At 34.0% G+C, this 25,135-nt stretch overlaps 1 protein-coding gene across 1 annotated transcript in view; it reads left to right on the top strand.

Annotated features, from left to right (window-relative positions):
• The window catches only part of SESTD1 (SEC14 and spectrin domain containing 1), a gene marked incomplete at its 3' end in the record, with an annotated part of 63,769 nt that overhangs the window by 11,900 nt on the left and 26,734 nt on the right, over window positions 1-25,135 (top strand). Inside the window, exons 3-7 of the mRNA XM_084235822.1 lie at window positions 1,267-1,357; window positions 5,631-5,744; window positions 17,626-17,739; window positions 19,524-19,621; window positions 22,215-22,270. Coding sequence (XP_084091948.1) covers window positions 1,267-1,357; window positions 5,631-5,744; window positions 17,626-17,739; window positions 19,524-19,621; window positions 22,215-22,270 — 473 coding nt within the window. The remainder of the gene's footprint in view (window positions 1-1,266; window positions 1,358-5,630; window positions 5,745-17,625; window positions 17,740-19,523; window positions 19,622-22,214; window positions 22,271-25,135) is intronic.

Genomic DNA, 25,135 nt, shown 5'->3' with positions numbered 1-25,135 from the left:
AAATAATATGGAATGGATCCTTTATTTTATAGTGTAAAATCCAAATATAGAATATTTAAACATTTTTCAAATTGAGATATAATTCACATATAAAAACATCCTTTTTGAAGTGTGCTATTTTTTTTAAATAGTTTTTTTTTTTAAGATTTATTTATACAAGCACTGTGTACAGTCAGAAGCACGGGAGGGTGAGAGAATTCAGCAGAGCCAGAGCAGGGAAGAGAACAGGCAGACTGATGAAACACACTGCCGAGCAGAGCAGCAGGCAGCAGAAGAGGTCTGGCCACCATGTGGGACCCTCCTCGGGGACCAAACCTGTGCTGCAGAGGCTGCGGGCAGCTTCACAACCCAGTGCTCAACCACTGCGCCGCCTCCCCTAAGAACTTTCTTAAGGCTAAAGTGAATGTTTGAAGGCAGTAAGGGAGGATTAAAATTCCCTGATGTGTTGACTTTAAATACCAGGAAATGGTCTACTGTTTATCTTTCCTATCACGTAATTGGGGGAATTTTGCATTTGAAGAGGTCTCAATATCAAATCCCAGTTCTGCTTAGTCAAGCTGCATTTCACAACAACAAAAACATTGAGTTGTAAGGTAGTTTTGGTATTTAGGGTGGGGTTTTCCATATAATTATTGTATTTTTCTGGGGTAGATTTCTGGGAAGTGTTTAGTCAATATTTGAGTAATTGAATATAATACATACAATTTCTGATATTTAAGACAATATTTTACTGTTCAAGTGGCTGAGAATTCAGAATGAGAGGGGAGATGTATTCAAGCTTTGAGTTATGTAAATCAAGTGCTGCCTCATCTCATTACATTTACCCCTGAAAATTTCCAGTTGTTTAAAAATAGTTCACTTTGTTTACTATCTGTTTTAAACTATTGCTTCCACGCACCTTATACTTCTGGTAGAAAGGAGAGACAAAAAGTAAATATGTACTTAAAGTTACTACCTTTACAGTGATTCCATTTTATAGATGAAGAAGTTGAGAGGCTGGTGAAATTACTTGAGTATTGCTTTGATTTCTTCTTTTTTTAAGACATTGACTTTCCATGCCAAATTGATTGTAAATTGTTAATATTTCCTGAAGTGAGAGAATAAATTGCTTGAAAAAAACTGAAGAATTTTATTCATTGACAAAGTAAACCAAACCAAGTGAGAATAATGCTACTCCATATATTATTAAGCTATACATTTTCTTTGTTTAAGATTATGATGAATAAAATATGAAATTTAATATTTTATAATTTTGTTTCATTTCAGTGAAAAGTGTAAAGCTAGAGGATTTACTGTGATTGTGGATGGCAGAAAATCACAGTGGAATGTGGTGAAAACAGTAGTCCTAATGCTACAGGTAATTTTATTTTTGACTATCAGGGAATGGCTTTTAATTTACAACAACACATCAAGGTGATAATGGCAAATAACTTTCATTTATTACTAGCATGTGCTCTAGTTTCTTAGCAGTGACTGAAATGTACACATCACTATTGGATTGCTTAAATTCAATTTTTATGGGCTTGACTTTGAGTAATAAAATAAATTCCATCTCTATCTTAAAGGTTTGTAAGTGATTGAAAATAATATGTCATGTTTAAGTAATTTTAGCAAGTAGGCCAGGGAATCGAACTGGGTAATTCTAGTCTGAAAAATCTTCTCTGGTAGTTCTGATAGGCCTCCCTTTCATTCTCTTTTTTTTCCAAAAGCAGCAGGGTTCATTGTATTCCTATTTATTTCTCATCTAGAAGTTTACTTAACAACTCTCTCTTTTGAGATTTTGGCAGCTCACAAATTAGCATTTAATAAACTCCTGCAATTACAAAGTTCTTGATCTGATCACAGCCTTGTATTTTGTGTTTTTTTGGTACTCCTGACAGAATGTCTCGGTGGTCCCTTGCATGTAATAGGCACCTAGTAAACACTTGGTGGTTTCTTGTAAGGGTATTAATGATATGATCTGAAATGGAAAATAAAACAGTTGAGTGATTGGCAGAGGGAAGATTCCTTTTATATAACACAGTTTCCTAGAAGGCTTCCTAGTGCAGGTAAAATAAATGAATTAATAAGAGATTAGCTCATTTTAATGAAAGAAAATAAAAAGGTCATTCCTGGCAGAGACATTGACTTAGCTATAGCTCAAAAGTGAAGCAAATACAGTGGAGTTGATTACAGTCCAGCTTTGGTGACACAGAAGTTGGCAGTTATAGTAAAATTAAGTTAGGTAAAAATCAGTGAAATTGGAAGAAAGATCAAAATTTTAAATGGATTGGAGAAATAATTGGTAGGTGCTGTAGGGTCATATAAGGAAAGGAATATAATTAAAATGTTTAAATGATAACTAAGGAGAATGATTCTTAATGTTTTATCTTCTATTTAGGATAATTAGGAAAAAGGGATTATTGATGGGTGGAACAAGGTGGTAAGTTTAGTTTTTAATTTTAGTACTGAATATGGTTCAGATACTCTACTAAGCTTGCTATATAAATTATTTCATTTAATTTTATCCTTACAACTTTGGGAAACAGGTTCTGTTATTTCCAAAGGAGTTTGAGGCTAAAGGATTTTAGAGAACTTAGTCAGGTTCTCATTTTGAACATGGGAAATAGCCATGATTGGAATTTAGCTTGGCTTAAGCCTCAGGTTTTGCTTTGTCCGTTACAAAGTATGTATTTACCAGTGGAAAGTATCTGAGGTGATCTCCAAGTTATCTACCCAACCCATTACTCATTCTTCTTAAATGGTTGGCCTGAGCTTTTCATCATGAAAACCATTCCTTTGGGTTGGAATGTGCACAGCTTTATAGGATCAATTTTTAAGGTCGCAAAAATTGAGATCCCATAACTTTTTCTGTCAAATGTGTTCCAAGCACTTTCATATTTCAAACCTGGAAGATGAACTCTTCTCTGTAAAGAAGAGAAGAGTTGAAATAACTACTAGGTGAAAACTCCATTAATTATGACTCTGTATTCTTCCTTTCATTCTGTCAATCAACTGTATCACAGATGAGCTGTTTGGGACTTGCTGTTTGAACTGGACTTTGATCAGTGGCAGTTTTGAAGAACAATCAAAGGATGATTTAATTTCCTCTTGCGATTTCTTTTCTGATAGGTATTTTAACAACTTTTGGATTTATTATTAGTTAACATTTTCAGAAGTTGCAATGATCTGTTTTTTACGCATTGTCAAACCGTTTTTACATACAAAATTATTCATTGCTTCTATTTTAAAAAAGACTGGGATCAGTTGTTTGGGAGCTCAGACAGCGCTGCCTTTGCCTGTAACTTGTGTTTTCTAAATTGAGTGGCTTGGTTTCTCACAAAATTTTAATATTCAATTATTCAAAAATAATAATCTTCCATAAGTCAATTTATGAAAAAGCCTCAAACTACCCTAAATTTCCTCAGCCCCCATGATTAAAAGTTAATACCACTGAATTTGTTTTACTTAATCACAACCAGTCATTGTATTGGTCATTAGATCTGAGATGTGTGCAATGACATGTTTAAATGCAAATGTTTTTCATTTTTCCCTAAATATTAATAATCAATGATAATGCCCTAGAACAGTTGGGAATTAAAAACCTACTGTTTTCATTATAATTATTATTACTGTTATTTGGTTGTGCCATATGTGGCTTAGAGCAGTGGCTTGCCCCTGGAGTTTGTAAAGAAAATTTTATTGGAACGCAACCATACCCATTCTATGACTGCTTTTGTACTGCAGTAGTATAATTTAAATAGTCTCATCAGAGACAGACAGCCTGCAATGCCTAAATAGGTTTTGTCTGGATTGTCAGAGAGAATTTACTGTCCCCTAGTCTAGAACATATGAAATGGTGCAGTAGAACTTGAGAGTCAGATCCAGTTTTATTTGAGTGCCATCACTTTTTTTTTAAAGATTTATTTATTTATTTATGCAAGCACTGGGTACAGTCAGAAGCGCGGGAGGGTGAGAGAATTCACCAGAGCCAGAGTGGGGAACAGAACAGGCAGAATGACAAAATACACTGCTCAGGGGAGCAGCGGGCATGGCAGGAGAGATCTGCACACCATGTGGGACCCTCGCAGATGGCTGGGGATCGAACCGGCGTTGTAGAGGCTGCGGGCAGCTTCACAGCCCAACACTCAACTGCTGCGCCACCAGGGGAGGCCCTGCCATCACTTTTTTTTTTTTTAAACATCTTTTTTTTTTTTTTTTAAAGATTTATTTATTTATACAACACTGGGTACAGTCAGAAGTGTGGGAGGGTGATTCATCAGAGCCAGAGCGGGGAGCAGAACAGACAGACTCACAAAATACACTGCTGAGGGGAGCAGCGGGCACGGCAGGAGAGGTCTGCGTGCCATGTGGGATCCTCACCAGGGATCAAACTGGTGCTGCAGAGGCTGGAGGCAGCTTCGCAGCCCAGTGCTCAACCGCTGTGCCACGCCGCCTGGGAGGCCCTGCCATCACTTTTTAACTGTGTTACTTTGGAGAAATTACTGGAGTTGTCTGAAGCTTAACTTACTCTTCTGTGGTTGAGAAAATGAAATAATGTAACAGATAGTGATAGATGCTATGCATAAAAATACAGTGATAAAAAGAGACTGAGTCAGATGGTGCTATTTGAGATAGGATGGTGAGATAAAGCCTTTGAATAGGGACTATTTGAGTAGAATCTCAGTAAATCTGAGGAAGCACTCCTTCTAGACCAAGGAAACATCGAATACAAAGTCCTGGGGTGAAACATTTCACTTTCTAGGAGCAGCAAGGTTGGTGTGGCTGTGGTGGAGGAATGAACTAGGAGGGGAGAGGTGTGAGATGAGGTCTGAGAAGTCAGTTGGACCTTGAGCTTGGAATAACTTGTACTTGGAAGGCCTTGGTAAAGGGTTTGAATTTTATTCTGAGCACAAGTAAACATGAAGCAGGGAGTCTTAGTAAGAGGATACTTCAAAAGACCAACTAGTTTGGGTAGTAGCGATGCAGGTAGTAGAAATGGCTAGATTTAATATATATTTTAAAAATGGAAATAAAATGGACTCTATGACTTGCTGATAAAATATATGTGGGCTGTTTATTAATACATACTAATTTTCATTCTTTTGTAGGTAACGTAAATAACCATATCCAATAACTGTGAAATTATATTTGTCAAATATTAACTTTGTCCTCTTCTTCAACTTAATAATCATGTAGAATCTTTACTTATTTATATACTGGTCAATAAGAAACTTATTTTGTGAGAAAATTGATTTTATGTTACTTGAAGAAATTCTCCAAGGTGATGGTGTTAGAAAAAATTTCATCTCATAGAAAAATCAAGTTAATAATCTCTTAGCCACAAATTAAGTCTTGCAATTTAATCTAAACGTATTCCTGGTAGAAAAATTCAGTAAAACACAATAATAATCATATGTACTATCTATGTTATGTTGTTTATTTAAAATCTTTCCTAAATCAACTGTCTTTCCAAGTGTTTATTGTCATGTATGCTTTGGAATTTGGAGTATTTCTTCTGCATTATTATTTTAATATTTTCCTAAGTTTTCTTAATTACCCAGCCTAATCATGAATATCTAGTAATTTATAACTTTATAAATTATTCATTTCACATGCATAATTTATATATATATTTTTGTATTTTATAGAATGTTGTTCCAGCGGAGGTTTCCCTTGTTTGTGTAGTGAAGCCAGATGAATTTTGGGATAAGAAAGTAACACATTTTTGTTTTTGGAAAGAAAAGGATAGACTTGGCTTTGAGGTAAATATACTTTATAAAAAAGTGTGTTATGTCTTTAGAAAAAAGCATTTTGCTAGCATTATTTGCTAATGTTATTACACTTATCAGTGCTTTATCAGTGCTAAGCAATGATTAGCACATAGTTGCCATTCAGATATTTCTTAAATGGATTTCGAAGATTGCAAATGCTTACTTGTTTTCATTTATACCATTCTTTGTTAACTCCTTTAAATAAGTAGAATCTCTTTATGAAGTTTTTTTTTTTTTTTTTTTTATATTAGCAGCAGGGCATTTAACCAATAGGAAATTCTAAATGTTTTGAAATTGAAGTTAGAGCCTAGTTATTTTTTAGTATGCAGTTTGGTTTTGATTGATAAATGAGCAGTTACCACTATTCACCTATTAATTAGTATTACTCTCTCACTTTCCTTGTGTTATTGTAGACTAGAAAGAAGTTCTAACATGGCATACAAATTCTGCAGTTCTGCCATGTTTTCCCTTCCACAACCAGTTAATCACCTCTTCCCTTTAGGAGAATTGGTAGATACTGAACTTTATATTGGTTAAATAAAGTGTGGAAGCATTGAAGGATACAAAGTTTGGTTACAAAGAGGTTTATAACCACCACAGTTAAGAAATCAGGAAATATTTTATTACTCCAAAAATCCTTACTGGCCTCTTTGTAGTCAACTCTTCCATTTTTAGCCCCTGATAACCACTGATCTATTTTATGTTCCTATAGTTCTTCCTTTTCTAAAATTCCATAAGAATGATACTGTATATAGCATTTTTAGTCTGGTTTCTTTTAATCTACATATGTATCTCATAGATGAGATTCATCTATGTTGTTGAATGCATTCCTATCTCTTCATTGCTGAATAGTATTCCATTATATAGATGTACCACAAAATATCCATTCCCCATTTAAGGCACATTTAAGGTTGTTTCCAGTTTTGGGTGATGACAAATAAAGCCACTTTAAACATTCATGTTTAAGCTTTTGTGTGAACATAGTTTTTATTTTGAGAGGTAAAACACCTAGGAGTGAAATTATTAGGTCATATGGTACGTAGATGTTTAGCTTTATAAGGACCTTACAAATTGCCGATTTTAGAGTTGTTGTGGGTTCCCACCTGCAACATATGAAAGTTCTAATTACATCCTTGTCATCATTTGGTATTGGCAGAATTTTTCTGTGCTTTTAAATTACAATTATTCTAGTGGGTATATAGATTCTCATTGTGGTATGTAAGACCACAATGTATGTACTTAAGACCATTTATATTTAATGACACTATAGAAAAGGTTAGATTAAAATCAACTGTCTTGCTAGATTTAATTTTTTTTTCTTTTGGATTAAATACTTTTATAACTGCATAGTATATCCTTTGTTGCCTTATAATTTATGTTTCCTCAATTTTATTTAGTGGTTGCCCTAGGATTTATAATATACCTCATTATCTTATGTTCAAATAATTTGTCACTTTACATGTGATAGAAATTCCCAATATATCTTAAGTACTTCCATGGTTGGTTATGTTGTTTGCGTTGTTTCTTGACAGAGAGTTGTTTTCTTTCTTGCTTTTTTATGTACCTTGTTATTTTTTGTTGTTGTTGAATTTTGGACATCTTGTTTGGTACTGTAGAGTCAGGTAAATATATTTGTGTCTGTACATGGGTCCATCCTGTTTTTTGGTTAGGCTTTTAGCAATTCAGGGTAAGGGTGAGTTGCTCTAGCCAGGAGTTGTGTTAGTCTTGGCTTTTATTTCCCACAGTGAACCAGTCTTCAAATTCTTCCAGAGTTACCTGAATTGAATATGGGGCCTGGTTTGCCAGAGCTTTGTTTTTTTCCTTCAGCATTTGTCCCACCCTTATCTATGACTTTTCTTTTTGTCTGCGCCTGTGTTAGAGGGACTTTCACTGTTAGTCTGATTCAGCCTCAGTCTGAAGCAGACTCTGTGAACCTAGGTCTGGGAGTAAGGCCCTCAGAATGATGTCCAGATATAATAGTCTGGGCTTATAATATAAATTCCTACTTCTATACCTAGAATATTTTCTAAGTATCTACCTAGAATATTTTCTTCTTCCAACTGTAGCGGAGTGTCATTTGTGCCCTAAGATCACCAGGGCTTGCTGCTTTCCCTCAGCACTTAAATATTTTTATTCTATAGGGCAGATAAGAGTTGAAAAATGTGGACTGTTTTAACTTCCTTCATTCCCAGTAGAGACTGCTGTTCCCTTTCCCCAGGTTTGTACTCTAAAAAATACTTTTGTGAAGTGTCTTATCTTAACCAGCTCCTATTTTTCTCGTGAGTCCCTGGAAAGTCTGTGAAGAAGCTCCTGCAAGTGAATTTGAATTCTTATGTCTGTGCCTCCCAGGGGTTCTGTAACTCTTACACTAGACTACACTTGGCTTTTAGCAATCATGAAAAATTGTAGCCAAATTATTACCTAGCTTGTATCATTCTGGCATTTTCCCCCAAATAAGCAGGTATTCCAGCTTCATCTATCCTTGAAGATGCTGGTCTTTCCTTAGATTTTGGGCTTTTCCTATGAATTTAGCTCTCTGATGGGCTTAAGAAAAGTGATTTTTTCAGGTTAATTTACATCATTTTTAGGTAGTTGTTGCAAGGATTGGAGCAGTACTCTTTCCAGCGTTTGCAACCTAAGCCAAAACCAAAACTTATTTTGTTTGTGCTTTTATCTTGCAACTTTGTCTTTGGTTGACATGACTGATTTAGTAGAAGGGTGTGTGCCAGCATCTAATAAGGAAAGTTTGCCAGGCTGCTAGATTACTTTAGGATAGGTGCGTTAGCTTGATGGCTGAATTGGATATGCATCTCAGTGAAAAGAATTAAGTGTAGGAAAGAAAGTAAAAGCTGAATGCAGAAGGTGTGAATGTTGGCCAGGGTGAGTGAGTCTTTTAGACCAGAAGGAAGGTCTGTGGTTGGTGGCCAGGTACATACAGAAAATATTGCTCTGATTAAAAGCAAAGTAAACAGAAAGAAAAAGAAAAATACCGGATGGTCTTGTTATAGGACAGGGAGAGGGGCAGCCCAAACCCCGCAAACCTGCCTATTCTAAATGGGTTCTGCCATCCGCCGCATCAACACAAAACATAGGAGACTTTAATGAAAAGGAACTTTAATAAAACTAGGAAACAATACAGGTAAGGCGAAGAATCTAGTTTCTAAATCAAGCACCCAAAGTTACCCATCCCCTCGTGGGTAAAAGTCCATCCAAATGGGATTGGCCCAGAACAAGGCCCCAAAGCCTGCCACACGTCTAAGGCATCTTCCAGTGGGGACCCACAGAAAAGGGTCAGAAACTACCAGACAAGGCCGGAAGGAAAAGAGCAAAATCAACATCAGAATAAAAGCTGCCATTGTCACCTCCCCATGGGTCTCACCCACATCTGTGTCACCCAGTCCACGACCAAAAGACAAGCGCAGTTTCTTCACGTGTCTCTAGGCTCCATGCGCCTCCTCCAGGTCTCCTTCTGGCTCCATCCTGCTTCCTTCCTTAGTCTCTTCTGCAGCTTCTTCTCTCCCTGCTCAGCTCCACCCTCCCTTGGGTGGGGCAGGGAACCTCCCCCTTTCCTGGGGACCACCCTGTTACAATCTCACTCATAGCAGGAATCTAGAAAACTTAAATAAGGGATCAGGAAAAAGAATAACTATAAGAAAGAAAATATCAAAATCAACGAACAACTATGAACCAGAGACACTATGGGGGGTGGGGGGTGGGGAAAGGAGGGATTGGGGTCAAAATAAGGGGGTTGTAATTGTATGGGAAATATAAAAATAAAATTTAAATTAAAAAAAAAGCAAAGTAAACAGGAACCAGTGGTTGAGAAAATAAAGCTGTGAACACTTGATTAGGGGAGAAGATTCCTTTTATGAAGAGTCTCCCATACTGCTTAGACATCTACTGAGAAATGCTGTGTCTATTTGGGTCACATGCTGTATGAATTAATGGTGCTTAAATTTCTTTTTGCCTCATCTTATGTCACCAATTGATGTTTTGAAACTCAAGCATTAAAGCTTCTTTTATCAATGTATTTTCTTTTAGACATTGATGGGATTTAGCTAGAATATTTTCCTAAACAAATAAGCACTAGGTACTTATTAAAAATCTAATGTTCTAAGGAGAGTAATTTCAGAATGCTGGCTAATATACTGCCAAAAATATTCAACTTTAAGGAACAGTTGAATAGTAGCCATTAAAAAATTCTTAAGCTATATATAATTAAATTCAATGTAGATATTTAATTAAAATTATTTTCTTTGGTATTATTTTAGATGATTTGGACTTTTGTAATTAAGTCTACATTTCTGTATATGCTGTAAATATTTTTAAAAGTGTAGCTTTGTTAAGAGAATTGATGTTTCTTGTAATCAGAAGTTTATGTTTTACTTTATAGAGTTATCCATAACAAAGATATATTACTAGCTATCCACAATGTTAAATAAACAGCCAGTGGTCATTCTAATGGCCCTGTTTTTAATGTAATTTCACATTTCCTTCTCTATCATCCTTCCTAATTTTTTTTTACTGATGTCCTTTCTCCTGTCTACTTCTCTAATATTTTTCATTAGTCCTTAAATATTCCTATCTCATTGTTCACCTAAATGTGTCTTCACATATCCCTCCAACTTCTGAAATACAAACCTAGCTGTTCAGTTTCCTTTTTAGCAACTTAGTTATATTCAAGTACTTTCTGCCTTTCAGTTATATTTAATACCTGGTGGCTTTGATAGATATATCTGATTAGAGAAGAGTATCTATAGCTTATCTAAAGATAAGATGTAATTGAAGTTGTATTGGCATTAATTTGTTCTCAAATTGGGAGATTAATAATCAAAAGATCTCCACCTTCTTATTCATTATTGTCATTCATGAGAGTAAATCTATTACTTACTGGTAATGATAACCAGCCACTGTTCTAAATTGCTTTTTTTAAAAAAAAAAAAAAAGAAATTTCTTATTCTGATCCTGTTTTTTGTGGGTTTTTTTTTTTTTTTTTTGAGACTATATTAATGTTAAATTCCAGGACCAAGCCTTCCTTCATCCTCCCCTGCCAAGAATACTTCTGACTCATATATTTGGACCTCTTTCCAATTTTTGCAGAAAGTTATTTTCCTTTAGTGAGAAAAAAATTCTCCAATAAACAGATACAAGCAAACATATACCTTAAAATAGTTTGTTTATAAATAGATATACACACATGAACTATCTAAAGAATGCAAAAATACACACAGACACATTTTCATTCTAGATCTTGCATACATATTCTCAGCGTAAGTGAAATAGCTGAGTGCCTGCTCAGTAAAAGGTTTAGTGTTAGGTTTTTGGGAGTGTAATATATTCTGAAAAATTAGGAAAGGATAAAAGTTCTAGTTACAGATGGAAGGGTGAGAGTAAGGAAGAAACAAATTTTGAGTCTTTCTTCAAGTCAGATTCCAGATTAAAGAAAACATTCACAGATGTTTTGATAAAGACAATAGAGTAAATATCTTTCTTCTGACTTGTTGAACACTGTTATGTGTTAGTTAATAAATGAAGAAACAAATTTTGAGTCTTTCTTCAAGTCAGATTCCAGATTAAAGAAAACATTCACAGATGTTTTGATAAAGACAATAGAGTAAATATCTTTCTTCTGACTTGTTGAACACTGTTATGTGTTAGTTAATAAAGTATTGTGGGTCTAGTCATTCAATTTGTCATGTGTTAAGCACTTTAGCATATATAAAATAAAAGAAAAGGTAATATTTATGTCGGACTTTAAAAAATTTTCAGTTTTTATTTCCTTTGAAAGGACTTAGCAGGAGTTTGAAAAACTTATATAGGTAGAGATCTTTTCTTCTTTTTTGTGGTTCCACTGTTTTATTTTGTCTCCCTTTGTGCTTGTTACTAGTTTTCACATTTCTTTGGAGATAGATCTGAAATTTAAATTTCTGCTTAGTACAGTGATAGCAAATTTGAATGTAGGCTATACATTTTTTCTTCAAAAATTTATTATCCATATACAGAATATTCTGAAGATGTATATTTGAAAATAACTAGCAAATATTTAGCAGTTAAATTAGATAAAAATCAGAATATGAGACCCACTGCATTCCTGAATAAACATATATTAAAGTATAATTTTCATAGAGATAGTCATGACTCCCATGCAAATATAAAATGAGAATGTCAGACACTTGCAGCTCATTAATTGATGTGACATTATCAGTAACTTGTGAGATGGTTTAAAGAACACTTAAGAAATTTAGGGATTTTATAGGCAGATAAAATTGCAAAGTTGGTTAATGTCCTACAGATTCATAAATTGTAATCTTTGAGGTTATCTGTTTTTCCAGTAGACAGGAATTAATTCCACGGAACATAATTATTCATATTATTTTGGATAAAATGTACAAGTCAACCTCAGTTCCTATAACAGTTGGTCCTATTGGTCAGTCTGTACAAAGTCAATGAAAGGTAAAAGTTTAGCACTACATGAAAGAGTACCTAGTAAGGTGTTTACTTGCCAATTCCTAAGATTCAGATAATTTTTCTGACACATTAGTCATATACTTATAGGATAGTAGTATGTAAAATTTGGACATTAATGACATACTGAATGTTCATGTCACTGCAGAATAATAGAAGCTATTTTTTGAAGTGTGTTATTTTGATTTTTATATCAATCTCCCTTTAAGCTTTGTATGCCAAGCAACGTTTTAGTGTCTTCCCACATCATTTTCAAAATTGTAAATTATTAAAGGAAGAATCATCTTTTTAATATTCCCCATTTCAAATATATTAATTTAAAATATTTTTAATATTTATCAGTTGCTTAGTGGGTAGATCAGTCAGTTGTTTAGGCTTATAACTCAGCTAAAAATGCTAACCAATATGGTAGCTCTACTCAAATTTTACTTTAGTCCTAAATACCCTACTTTCCTCTCCCAGAAAAAACATTTCCTTGTTTTTGCTTATGTATTTGGATAAACCCTTTTTATAAAGTAACAACCCACTATGATGTCTGTGTAGTTGAATTGTCTGTTCAAACTTCGTTTGTCCTTTTAGAAGCAGCTGACTATAATTTATGTTGCTTTCTGGCAAGTGGTGTCATTTTCTAAAGGAAAGTAGACGGTTACACACTTTTACTAACAGAGTATAGATTTGCTGTGCACAGGAAGGAGGACTTCTCTTTTATGTTGCCATACCTGACTCACTTCAAAATGATGATTCTTAAGTAGATGTATTTTCATAAGTAAGATTCTTTCCTACTATTGCAAATTTTTCTAAAATGTTGTTTACTTTTGTTTTTTAAACATATATTTTCTAATAAAGTAGAAACAGTTATTGCTATTTTCCCAGCCTCCTTTACTCTTTCTCCTTGCCTTCACTCTTTTTTTTTAATAGAGGCGTGTTTTATTTATTTATTTATTTGTTTGTTTGTTTGTTTTGTTTATACATGCACTGGGTACAGTCAGAAGTGCGGGAGGGTGAGAGAATTCACCAGAGCCAGAGCAGGGAGCAGAGCAGGCAGAAGGACCGAAGTACACTGCAGAGGGGAGCAGCGGGTGGCAGGAGAGGTCTGCGTGCCATGTGGGACCCTCCAGTGGCCGGGGAGCAGCCGGGGATCGAACCGGCGCCGCAGAGGCTGCGGGCAGCTTCGCAACCCAGCGCTCAACTGCTGCGCCACCAGGGAGGCCCTGCCTTCACTCTTTCAGTAAAAATTATATTTACAGTGGAAACTGAGATGCAGTAGATAATTCTCTAAATTGTTAATTTGAAGTGATCATGATTTTGAGTTGTCTGATTGTTCAAATAATAGCTTTTTTAAAGAACATTATCTGATTATGTTTAATCTTCCAAGTGTGGAAGTATCTGCCTTGATCCTAGGAGTTGGTGGCAGATTAAATGGTTTCTGTTGCCTAACTCTCTCTTTTATGTTGAGTATTATTTCTACCTCTAACAGCTAGTCAGACGACATTACATTGGAACAAGGGAATAAGTAAAACCCTCTGTTACAAGTTTTTTAATAAGAGAAAACCATTTTCTGTGCTTTTTCCTTTTAAGGTGTTTATTTTAAATTAGCTCCCATTATTACCTAACTAGCAAAGCAGTGAAATTGACATATGCTAAAACTCCTTATACTGGAGATAACACTAAATTGCCACTTAAAATAGCTATACATAATATAGTTTGCAATTATTAAAGTAACCAAAAATGTAATTTGATGTTCTTTATCTTATTTCTCTTATTTTTAAGTGGGAAAAGACACATGAAATCCCTCTGCTTTCCTGTCATCAGTACCTCCAGGCTTTTCTTTGTTCTCCCTTTAACCTTCTTGTTGTCCCAGAAGACATTTTCTTCAGTTTGAGGTTGAGATTCCATCACTTCCTTTCTGTTAGTCATTGCCTTCTTTTATTCTTTTCTGTTTTTAGTTTTTAATACAGTATTTAGTACCTATTTAAAAATACATAGGTACATATGAAACTTAAATAGATACTTGGGTACCTACTCCCCGACTTAAGAACTCAAACATCTGTACCTTGAACTATATCTCTGTCCCTCCTTGACCTCATTCATCCAACCCACAATTTAACACCTAACTTGTTTGTGTTTATACATCTTTTCTTAATGGTTTTGTGTGTGTTTAAAAATTTACTGTGAAGCAATTTTTAGAAAAAAATATGGAGTACTAATATTTTATTAATCTTTTATAACTATAGGGGCAGCATCTGGGATATTATTTATTCCTAAGCAATATATTTAGTTTCATTTATTTTTGAGCTTTATAAAAATGGTACAATGATTTTAGTCTTCACTGACTTGCTTTTTCTTTACTCATTATATGTGTTGAAATAATGCATATTCTTGCAGTGCACATAGTTGATTCATTTTCATTGCTGAATGTTATTACATTGAATAGAAATATTCACTTGTTATTCCAAGTGAATAGAAATATGTTCACTTTTTCTCTTGTTGATGGACATTTGGGTGGTTTTCCATTCTTTCACCATTTTGAATGATGCTCCATAAGCATTCTTATAAATGTCTCCTGATAAGCATGTACAAGAGTTTCTGTTTATGGCATCTGCAGGCATAAGTTACAAAATGTTCAAATTTTTAAGATAACGCCAACTTGTTTTCCACATAAACATTCTAATTTTCCACTTGCAGTGTATAAGAATTCCTACTTGTATACATAGCCTTGTTAGCACTTGCTACTGACTAACTAACGTGATAATTTGCAAGTCCTTATGATCATTTCTTTTCTCATTTTGTCATTTGGTATCAATGTTATTCTAGTCTCATGGAATGAGTTGGAAGTTTTCCATGCACTTCTGTTCTGTGGAACCATTTGTTTAAGATTGAAATTATCTGTTATTTGTTTTTTAGAACTCACTTATAAACTAGCTGGGACTGGTATTTTCTTTCTGGGAAGATTACTTGAAAGAGATTTATGTTTATTTTATTCATAATATTTTTGTTATAAAAAATTGTGAGCTCAGAAAAAAAATAAACAGGATATTATAATTAACTCCATGTATTTGTATACCCAATTCAAACAGCCATTAACCCATGGTCCATCCTGCCTCATCCTTTCCCCAAGGAAGACTATGGCTATAATAGTGAAGGAAATTGAAGACATTTCAGTGTAACTATAAATATCTTGCTGTGTATCTCTAAATCATAAAGGTTCTTCAAACAATATAACCCAATATCATTATCATGCTTTAAACAAAACAATTCCTTCATATCAAGAAGTCATTTGTTTTCAAATTTGGAATTATTTGATAAGTGTTATAAAAGGATTTAGCTATATATAAAAGTTTTATATACAGATAAAAAAAGTATACAGATTCCTTCCTTCCTTCCTTCCTCCCTCCCTCCCTCCCTCCCTCCCTCCTTCCTTCCTATTATTGGTTGTAGTACAGAACAAAATTCTGATGAATAAGTTTTAAAGATCTTATTGCCTTTACTCAACAATTCATAAATCAGGCAGCCTATCCATTTTAGCAAGGAGCTTTGAGGAACTGTACAAAAGTGAAAGACATTTATAGGTAGAAGGGAGCAGGAATGAGGAAGTTATAGCAGACAAAATGTGGATTTGGATTAGCTGTTATAAGGCTATTTTTCTTTAGGGGACTACAGAGGAGTATAGACAGATTGGTGATTCCTGGCTGGTTTAAGATTTCATTTCTGGGAGAGCTGAAACTGTAACTAGGTTAAGTCTTGGTTTGGTAACGTGGAGCTTAGCCTAAACAACTCCTGATTGGGGGCCCTTTGTCTTATTTTTAATAGTCAAGTTGCCTTTCCAAGCAGATGAGATTTTAAATACTTATTTAAATACTTATGATTTCTGATTTGATTGAACATTGATTTTTAGCTTAATTTCATTGCAGTGGTAGAATATATTAGTTAGTTCCTTTGAAATTTACCAAGACTTTTTTTCCTGACCTCTAATGCTCAGCCAAGTTTCTGCATGTTTCATACTTGCTTAAAAAGAATATGCAAGTCTCTCCTTATTGGTTGTAGGCTTCTGTGTTATTCCATTAAATAAAGCTTTTGAATCTTGATTTCTCTTTTCTTACACATATTTTTTCCTGATCAAACCAGGTTATGTGTCTTAGAGAGGAATTTCATAGTTTGTGTATTGTGTGAGCACCCTTGTGGCATCATTTGACATATTCTTTTGCCTTTTTTAATCACCACATTTCTATATATTGATATTTGGACTTAGACATTTGATTATTTCCCATTTGATTCTCTTCCTCCAAGGTTAGTTGGTAATAATGTGTTGGTAATAATGTGTTGCTTGATCACCAGATAGATGCTTATTTCACTTATTTTGCTGGTTTTCAGCAGAGTTCAGTAGTGGCCGTTTCTTTTGGCATTCATATGAGATCATTATATTTAACTTGCTTAATGTTTCAATTCACAGCATTTATTATTCTCTTTGATATACAAATAGTTAATATCTCCAGCCAGTAGAAGCCTTTTCAGGACCTTGGGCACAGCCCCCATAGTCTTTGATAATTTTCTTAATATCTGGAAAAGAGATGTTCCAAGCTTGTCATACAGATTTCCAACACCAGACATAGAATTGGCCATCTTTCCAAGGAGTCATGATTCCTTTTTATGGGAAGTGGTAGAGATATTAGTCTGGATGCTAGGGATGTGCATTTCTGTAGAACTGATCGTTATTTCTAAACCTTTCAGTGAACAGAACTAGAAAACATATAGTTGTCAGGACAGAAGGGATAAAAGGGTGGAGGGTTTGAGTAAATCAGGTAAAAAATGGGTCAATTATATCAGGAAGCATTGATGTGAATTTTTGTTAATGAACCAATATATAGATGCCGATTTGTAATGATGCATACCTGAAATTTATATCATACATATACCTGATGCATACCTGAAACTTTTATCATACACTGTTGCTTTGGTTTAAAAAAAAAGGCATGTTAGAGAAACTTGAAAGTGTAATTTTTAGATTGCCAGGTTTAGTATTCATTTGTAATTATCATTTTAGTACAACTAATTTAAAGCTATATGGAAGTTCTTTGCTGTGTATATCACTGTATGAAAGGAATTGATTTTTACTACCGAGAAATTACTAACATTGATAAAATTTTGAAATATTTCAACAGAGCTGTTAGAGTCTCTTATTTTTTAAAATGTGGCATTTGTAAATGATTTATGATAGCTTATTTCCTAGAAGATATCCATAATTTATTGAATTGATTTTAAATGCTTTTTTATTAGTTAAATAAAAATATATCTCTATAACCACATTGGAAACACTACTGCATATTTTAACCTAATTTTACCTCCTTATTACAGTCATGGGACATTAACTGTGATTTACTAAATATTTATTTTCTTTTTACCTTCATAGGTTATTTTAGTGTCTGCTAATAAATTGACTCGTTATATAGAGCCATGTCAGTTAACAGAAGATTTTGGTGGGAGTCTCACCTATGACCACATGGACTGGTTAAATAAGAGGCTGGTTGGTATACTACAATGAGATGAATGTTATTAAACATAAATATTTTGATGACTTTATCATTTTAATCAACTGAAATGTAGATTGTTTTCCTTTTTGCAAAAATGAAGTAATTCACAAGAATTAGCTCATGTAAACAGTCGTTAGTCGTTAGTATTACTCTTTAAAGTTCTGAATCTTTTAAGTAGAATAACAAAGTCACATAATTTCTTGAGAGGTACTTTCCTTGATTTCAGAGAGGATATTTAAACATTTATTGGGGTTCAAGAGAAGTTTGACAGGTTAAGGATTTCTTTTCTGAAAATGTATCTTTGTCAAGAAATCTGAAATCTGTTGCTCTGTATAATATGTCATTGTTTAATAAAACTGCTGGGATGAGGAAAAAAAAAGTCCTGCAAACACTGAATAAAACTGTTATTTGAGGATCTACTTTTGATATATATTTAGTCCGGTGGGGTTAGTCTCTTCCAAAAGGTCAGAGAGACTTTTTTCAGTAGGTCTGCCGTGGTATGGCAACTAGAGATCAATCAAGGCCTTTGAGCCTTGGGAAGTCCATAACCATTACTTAAAGAATTTAGATTGTTTTGCATTTAGTGCCCTGAAGGGTAGAAGCTGCTTCTGGTTTTGCCTAAGTCCTTCTGTCTTCCCTAATCCAAGAGATAATCATGTCCTAACCTGTTTTATTAATTGAAGACACAATCACTGCTCTCCCTTTTACAACTAGACAACTGTAGTTCAAAAGGTCTCGTCCTCTAGAATGATAAACCTTGTTCTAGGTTTATTGGTAACATGTCTTCTCTATTTGAGAATCTCATCTTCACTCTCAGAGTAAAGATGAGGTCACCCCTTCCTTGTCTGTCATGTGTATTCTCCTTCTGTCCTTGATGCCCCAGGTCTCAAAGTACAGGCTAAAAATTCCTGGTCCGTTTAATTATTCTTTATAATTATCAGTAGTTACTATTTAAATTCTCCATATTTATGTTTTGATTGATTTTTCTTTGTTAACCTGTCAAATGCTGTTGTGATTGCTTGCCCAGCCCAGAACAAACCAGATAAAAAGTGATTCCTTTTGTGCCTCCAAACTACTTTCACTTATAATCATAGTTTCCAAGAAACTATTAATTATGTTAAATAAAGAATGATTGCATATGCTAATTTTATTGAAGAATAACAAACTTTTGGTTATTTTAGAATAGATAATTCTATTTTCATTATATTTTGAATAGTGATGTCAAGCAAATTAATGTCTGCTTTATTGCTTATGTTTGAATATACTTACCCAAAGCTCTTTTAGAAATGTTTTAAAAATCAGGTTCAAATTCTAACTTACTTATTTTTATGCTACATTCCTATATGTAAAACTCTGTAAATAGTACAGCAACCAGTATTGATTAATGATAGGCTAGCACAAAGAAGTATTTTGTTAACTGGAATTAGAAGATTTGAACTGGCTTAAATATTTTCCATGTAGTTAAAACTATTTTTGGTGTAGCTGTTTCTCAAAAACCACAAGAATAAAGTAAACATGACTGAGCAATAAAAATTTTTTTAAATGTGTTTATATTTAAAAAATTCTTTATCCATTGAAGCTACTGATTGTTTTGAGATGAGCTATCTTTTCTTATGTACACTATTGTATTCTGGTGTTGAATTGTGCTGTGACTTCCAGGGAGGTAAAAGGAATAAGCCAATTCTATTACTCTTAATGGAAAATAACTTACACATACATATTAACATTTGTGATTAATCGCAATATGTTAATGAAATATTCTATTTTAATCTCATAGGTTTTTGAGAAGTTTACAAAGGAATCTACATCATTATTAGATGAACTTGCTTTGATTAACAATGGAAGTGATAAAGGAAATCAGCAAGAGAAAGAAAGGTAGATCCTAGTGCCACTCAGTTTTAGTTTTGCCTTTGGTCATGATTAATGTGATAAAGGTTATCTGTATTTAATGCAAGGTAAAAGAATTAAGATAAACATGTCTCTAATCAAAATTGACATATGAAATTTGCATATTTTTTAATTCATGGGAATTTGCTTTACATGTAAAATTTGATTTGAAACAGTTTCCTTACTAAAGACAATTTCTTTTTTATTATTATTTTTTTCTTTTTATTTTTTCTTTATTTTTTTTAATTAATAATAAATTTTATTTTTATATTCCCCATACAATTTCAACCCCCCCATGAATGGTATTAGATTTACCTTTTTCTGACACTAAAATATTCATTTGCAGGGATATGTCTTCAAAATAAAATAATTTTATACCTTTTTAAATGTCTACCTTGCTTGTAAAGAACATGGAAAGGCTAGAGATTGAAATGAAATTGTTATAACCTACTTAAATGCAGTATCACTTAAATGCCTAGCTTGTAGAACTCCCCTATTAGTAAAATATGTGTTTACTCATGAGTTCAACTCAAGTATTTACTCGTGTTTACTCGTGGGTTCAACTTTAGTATTTTATGACATTGGATAAAGTAAATGTTCACTGTGTTGTATACATGTACTTACTTAGATTTTCGTTTTAAAAGATTTCCATTGAACCATACACTCTTACCAGGTTTGGATTTTTCTCCCCCCTGTTGCCTTTCTGGTCTTTCAACAACAAAGTAATCACTAGTAGAATAATATTTCACTAGGAAATTTGAATCATAGAATCAACACATCCTTGTCTGTCTCTTGAATCTGACCTTAAAAATGCAATGGAGGGCCTCCCCGGTGGCGCAGCGGTTGAGCGCTGGGTTGTGAAGCTGCCCGCAGCCTCTGCAGCGCCGGTTCGATCCCCGGCTGCTCCCCGGCCACCTGAGGAGGGCCCCACATGGCACGCAGACCTCTCCTGCCTCCCGCTGCTCCCCTCAGCAGTGTGCTTCGGTCCTTCTGCCTGCTCTGCTCCCTGCTCTGGCTCTGGTGAATTCTCCCACCCTCCCGCACTTCTGACTGTACCCAGTGCATGTATAAACAAAAAACAAACAAACAAATAAATAAATAAAACATGCCTCTATTAAAAAAAAATTGCAATGGAACCTTGATAAAATATATCGTGTTATTCCGAGTCCAGATATTTAGTAACATAGCAATCAACTGGCACAATGAGGAGAATGTGAGAAAGTCATAGTGTAACAACAAATCTTGATTCAAACACAAAAAAATGTGAAGATAAATGGTGTGATTGTAAATCTAGTTGAAGTTACAATAAACATTAATTATCCTATAAAAGCCAAATAAAAATGTAAAGTATAGATTTTTACATATATAAATATGTGTGTAGAGGTCACATACTTATATGCTCTGGTTTAGAAACTGAAAATGTCATATAAATTACTTGACAAAAATTACTTTCTGAATAGTCTACTAGAGTAATTTTGATGTTTCTTGAAGTCATGTTCTTTAGGAAAGACATATTAAGAGGTGCATGTGGAAAATGAGTTCATGGTCATAGAGTTTAATGTTATTTATTGTGTTAACACCTCTCTGACTGTGAAAATGTACAGACTACAGATTCTGAGAAAACAGTGCAATAAAGAAACAAATATTTTTCATTGCTTCCTTAGAACTTCCTGTCCTTGCATCTTTCCTTCTCCACCTAGTAGTGATATCTTGTGCAGTGTTTTGGGAAACATGTTGGGAAGTGCTAATTTGTATGGTTACATGAAATATCAAATAAAATCTTGTCTTTGCCAATACCTCCCCGTAAAATTCAAGTGTTATTTTTTAGTTTCTTTTAAACCCCAGATAATATAAAAATTCCTTTTATTGCAAATTTTCATCACCTTGGGTTAATCCTCAGGAAGCATCTGAGCTATTCAAGAGGGGAAGGCCTAGATCAGTTGCCAGATGTGAAACATATGGACCAAGATTTGTTCAGCACAGCAAGGTCCTCAGCTTTGATTTGCCATGTACCTTATCTTTCTTCCTTTCATCTTTTACTTCCCTTATGTGCTTATGAAAACAGAAACTATAGGGCAACTGCAAAAAAAGCAGAATCAGTACAAGGAAGGGAACACACACTCTCTCACACACTCACATAGAAGAATATCAGAGAGAGTGCTGCAACTCTCAAAAGTTGCTCTAGATAATAAAGTTTTGATTGGAGGATGACTACAGGCATTTTTAAAGTTACATTTCTGGGTTATTATATAGCTACAGATTTCATTTTGAAACAAATGTCTAGTGGAAGATACGAAAATAGGTATCTTCAATATATTTGCAATTAATGCTATAATCTATAAAAATAAACTACATTTTACAAGTAATAAGTTTTGTGATTTATCATGTAGATATTTTTTGGCTACTAGTGTTTAGTTATATCGAACAGGTTTTCTAATCATTAAGAGAAATTATAGTAGTACAGTAGAATAGTTTGCTTCCACTTTTTGTGCTTGTTCATTTTGATGTATATGTTTAAAGGGTTTTAAGTTACATGGATGAAAATACAGCTTTTAAAATTTACTCATTTGGTGCTTGCCAGGTCTGTGGATTTAAATTTTCTTCCATCAGTTGATCCTGAAACAGTTCTTCAGACAGGTAAGATGAAAAAACATATTTTAGTGATAATCATAATCCAACATACCAGTTGTGTATTGATTGGTCCAGGAAATAAATATTGATTGAACATGTGTTATGTGGTAGGAACTTGAAGGGAAATTTTTCAAACTTGTCTGGTTTAACCTAACAGTGTGTTAATGTACTCATTCTACAATATTAAAAATATTGATTATGATAAGATTAAATGATCTCTACTTAAAATATTTGGGTTTATTTCCTTATTTATGAAATGGAAATAAAAATTTGTTTCATTGGGTATTTAGGAGGATTCTTGAATACTCAGTATCTTCTAGCCTTATATTGTCTATATTTTCGTATTTTATTTTCCTAATAACCTTTTCAGATAATTTTCACTATTTGTACTTAAGCCAGCTAACACTTAGAGATATAAAATAACTTGCTCAAGATCAAGTAAGTATACCCTAGCTCAATATATGTCTAAATCCAAAGCCACTACCTGTATGGTTATATAATCATGTATGTAAGAATGCCTAGAACATTGCCGAGTCCTTGCACATTGTATGTTCAGTGTAGTATGTGTATTCCAGCCCCAGTATTTTTAGTAGTGGTTTCACAGATTGTAAGAGTAAAAAATGATATTCTTTTGAATGAAAAGATCTTAATTTTAATTCTAATCTATTTTTATAATAATAGCTCATAATCCTAATCCCACTGTTTACCAGGCACTGTTCTAAGCATTTTACATGTGGTAACCCATTTATCTTTCACCAGAACCCAGAGAAGTATATACTTCTATTGCCCTAATTTTAAGATGAGGAAACTGAGGCTTAAAAAGGTTAAGTAACTTGGGCCTCCCCTGGTGGCGCCCGTGGTTGAGCGCAGCACTGTGAAGCTGTCCGCAGCCTTTGCGGTGCCGGTTTGATCCCTTCCAGCCGGCGAGGGCCCCACATGGCGTGTCAGACCTCTCCTGTCGCCCGCTGCTCCCCTCAGCAGTGTATTTCATCAGTCTGCCTATTCGGCTCCCCGCTCTGTCTCTGGTGAATCCTCTCACCCTCCCGTGCATCTGGCCTGTACCCCGGTTCTTGTATGAATAAATAAATAAATAAATCTTAAAAAAAAAAGGTTAAGTAACTTGTTTGGGTTACACAGCTAGTTACTGCAAGACTGGAACTTGAACCAAAGCAGTTTAATTTCAGAGTATATCCTTTGAAATTATTATGTGGTGCTGCTTCTCTACTAGAAATAGTCTCCAACAAGGAAAGCTTAAGGATAACAATTGTCAAAGTAGTAAAAATAAATGTACTCAGATCTTAATGACTTTCATGAGTATATATGTAGGCTTTGCATAAATCTTTAAAACCATTATTCTAATTACCAAATGTAATGAAGAATAAAGAAATAAATTCTGAATTGTATTGACTTAGTTGTCCTAAGTTTTTGTCAGTATGATATAGATCTTATTTCCTTAGAGAACAAAGAAATAACTGTTATCTCTGAATTACTACATGAATAACAGGTACAGTAAACTGTAACTAAAAGTATTGTCCAAGATTTATAACTTACTTCACATTTATGTTTAACATTTTGAAAGCTTAAACCATTGAATTAAAACATTTTGAAATTTCTATTTTATTTTTTAATATATTTATGTTTTTAAAAGCTATTTTTTATTTATTTATTATACAAGCACTGGGTACAGTCAGAAGCGTAGGAGGGTGAGAGAATTCATCAGAGCCAGAGTGGGGAGCAGAGCAGGCAGAAGGACCGAAGCACACTGCTGAGGGGAGCAGCAGGCAGCAGGAGAGGTCTTTGCGCCATGTGGGACCCTCCTTCGATGGCCGGGGAGCAGTCGGGGATTGAACCGGTGTTGCAGAGGCTCCATGCAGCTTCACAACCCAGCGCTCAACCGCTGCTCCACCGGGGAGGCCCTGAAATTTCTATTTTAAATTAACTTTATATACCACTAAATCCTGTTGTTCTGTGTTGTGGACTATTAAAGCAGAGCTTGAAAGACTATAAAATGGAGAGTTTAGAATAATCTAGGATATTTTTATAGAAATTAGTAATATCTGTTAGCTATAATAAAAGTTTTATTTCTACATGTTGGTAACCATTTAATTTAGGACATTTACTTGAATAAAGAAGAGAATTTAAGCATCTGCATATTTTTTAGTCCCTAAATAATAGCAATTGGAAATACATTTTCCTGGAAAAAGAATTTGCAATTTATTTAGTTTTAAAATTATTAATATACTTGCAACTTTTGACATTGCAGATTCTGCAATTTTAAATTCTTATGCATGAATAGATTTTCTACATGAGTTTGCTATAATTGAATCACATTGGATGTAGTTTTTAAACTAGTATGTTCCTTCATGATTCAGTTAGTATGTTGTAGAGATTCCGATAGAGATTATTTAGGCATATTTTGTACCAGTAATAAAGAGTTTCGGCCCTTATTCTAATCATAAATACATTATTACACTGTTAATTTTTCTTTCAGGTGCTATGATTAAGAGTATGAATTGAAACTTTAAGCATGCAACTCACTGCTTAGTATTGATTAGTACCTTCAGACAGAAAGTCCAGAGTTAATTGTGCACTATAGGAAAGAGGGTTGGTTGGCAAGGTATTCTGAGTAATGAATATAGCAGAAAACAAGATTGTGATAGGTGGTCAGATATACACATAGATTTGATTAAAATATTTGTATCACACACACTATATACAGAATGCATATGTGGTATATTTATGATATAATATATTATATATGTGAACCTATATGTTTATATCCAGCTTTGAAATTTATTTCTATACAAGTTGTAATATATATTTAAGTATTTATGACTTGGTATGTAGGCAGATGAGTTGTTAGATGTGTTT

Source organism: Talpa europaea (genome assembly GCF_964194135.1).
Source record: "Talpa europaea genome assembly, chromosome: 1".
In the NCBI taxonomy this organism is placed as follows: Eukaryota; Metazoa; Chordata; class Mammalia; order Eulipotyphla; family Talpidae; genus Talpa; species Talpa europaea.
The sequence above is the reverse complement of the archived record's forward strand: the minus strand, read 5'-3'. Positions and strand labels throughout refer to the sequence as shown.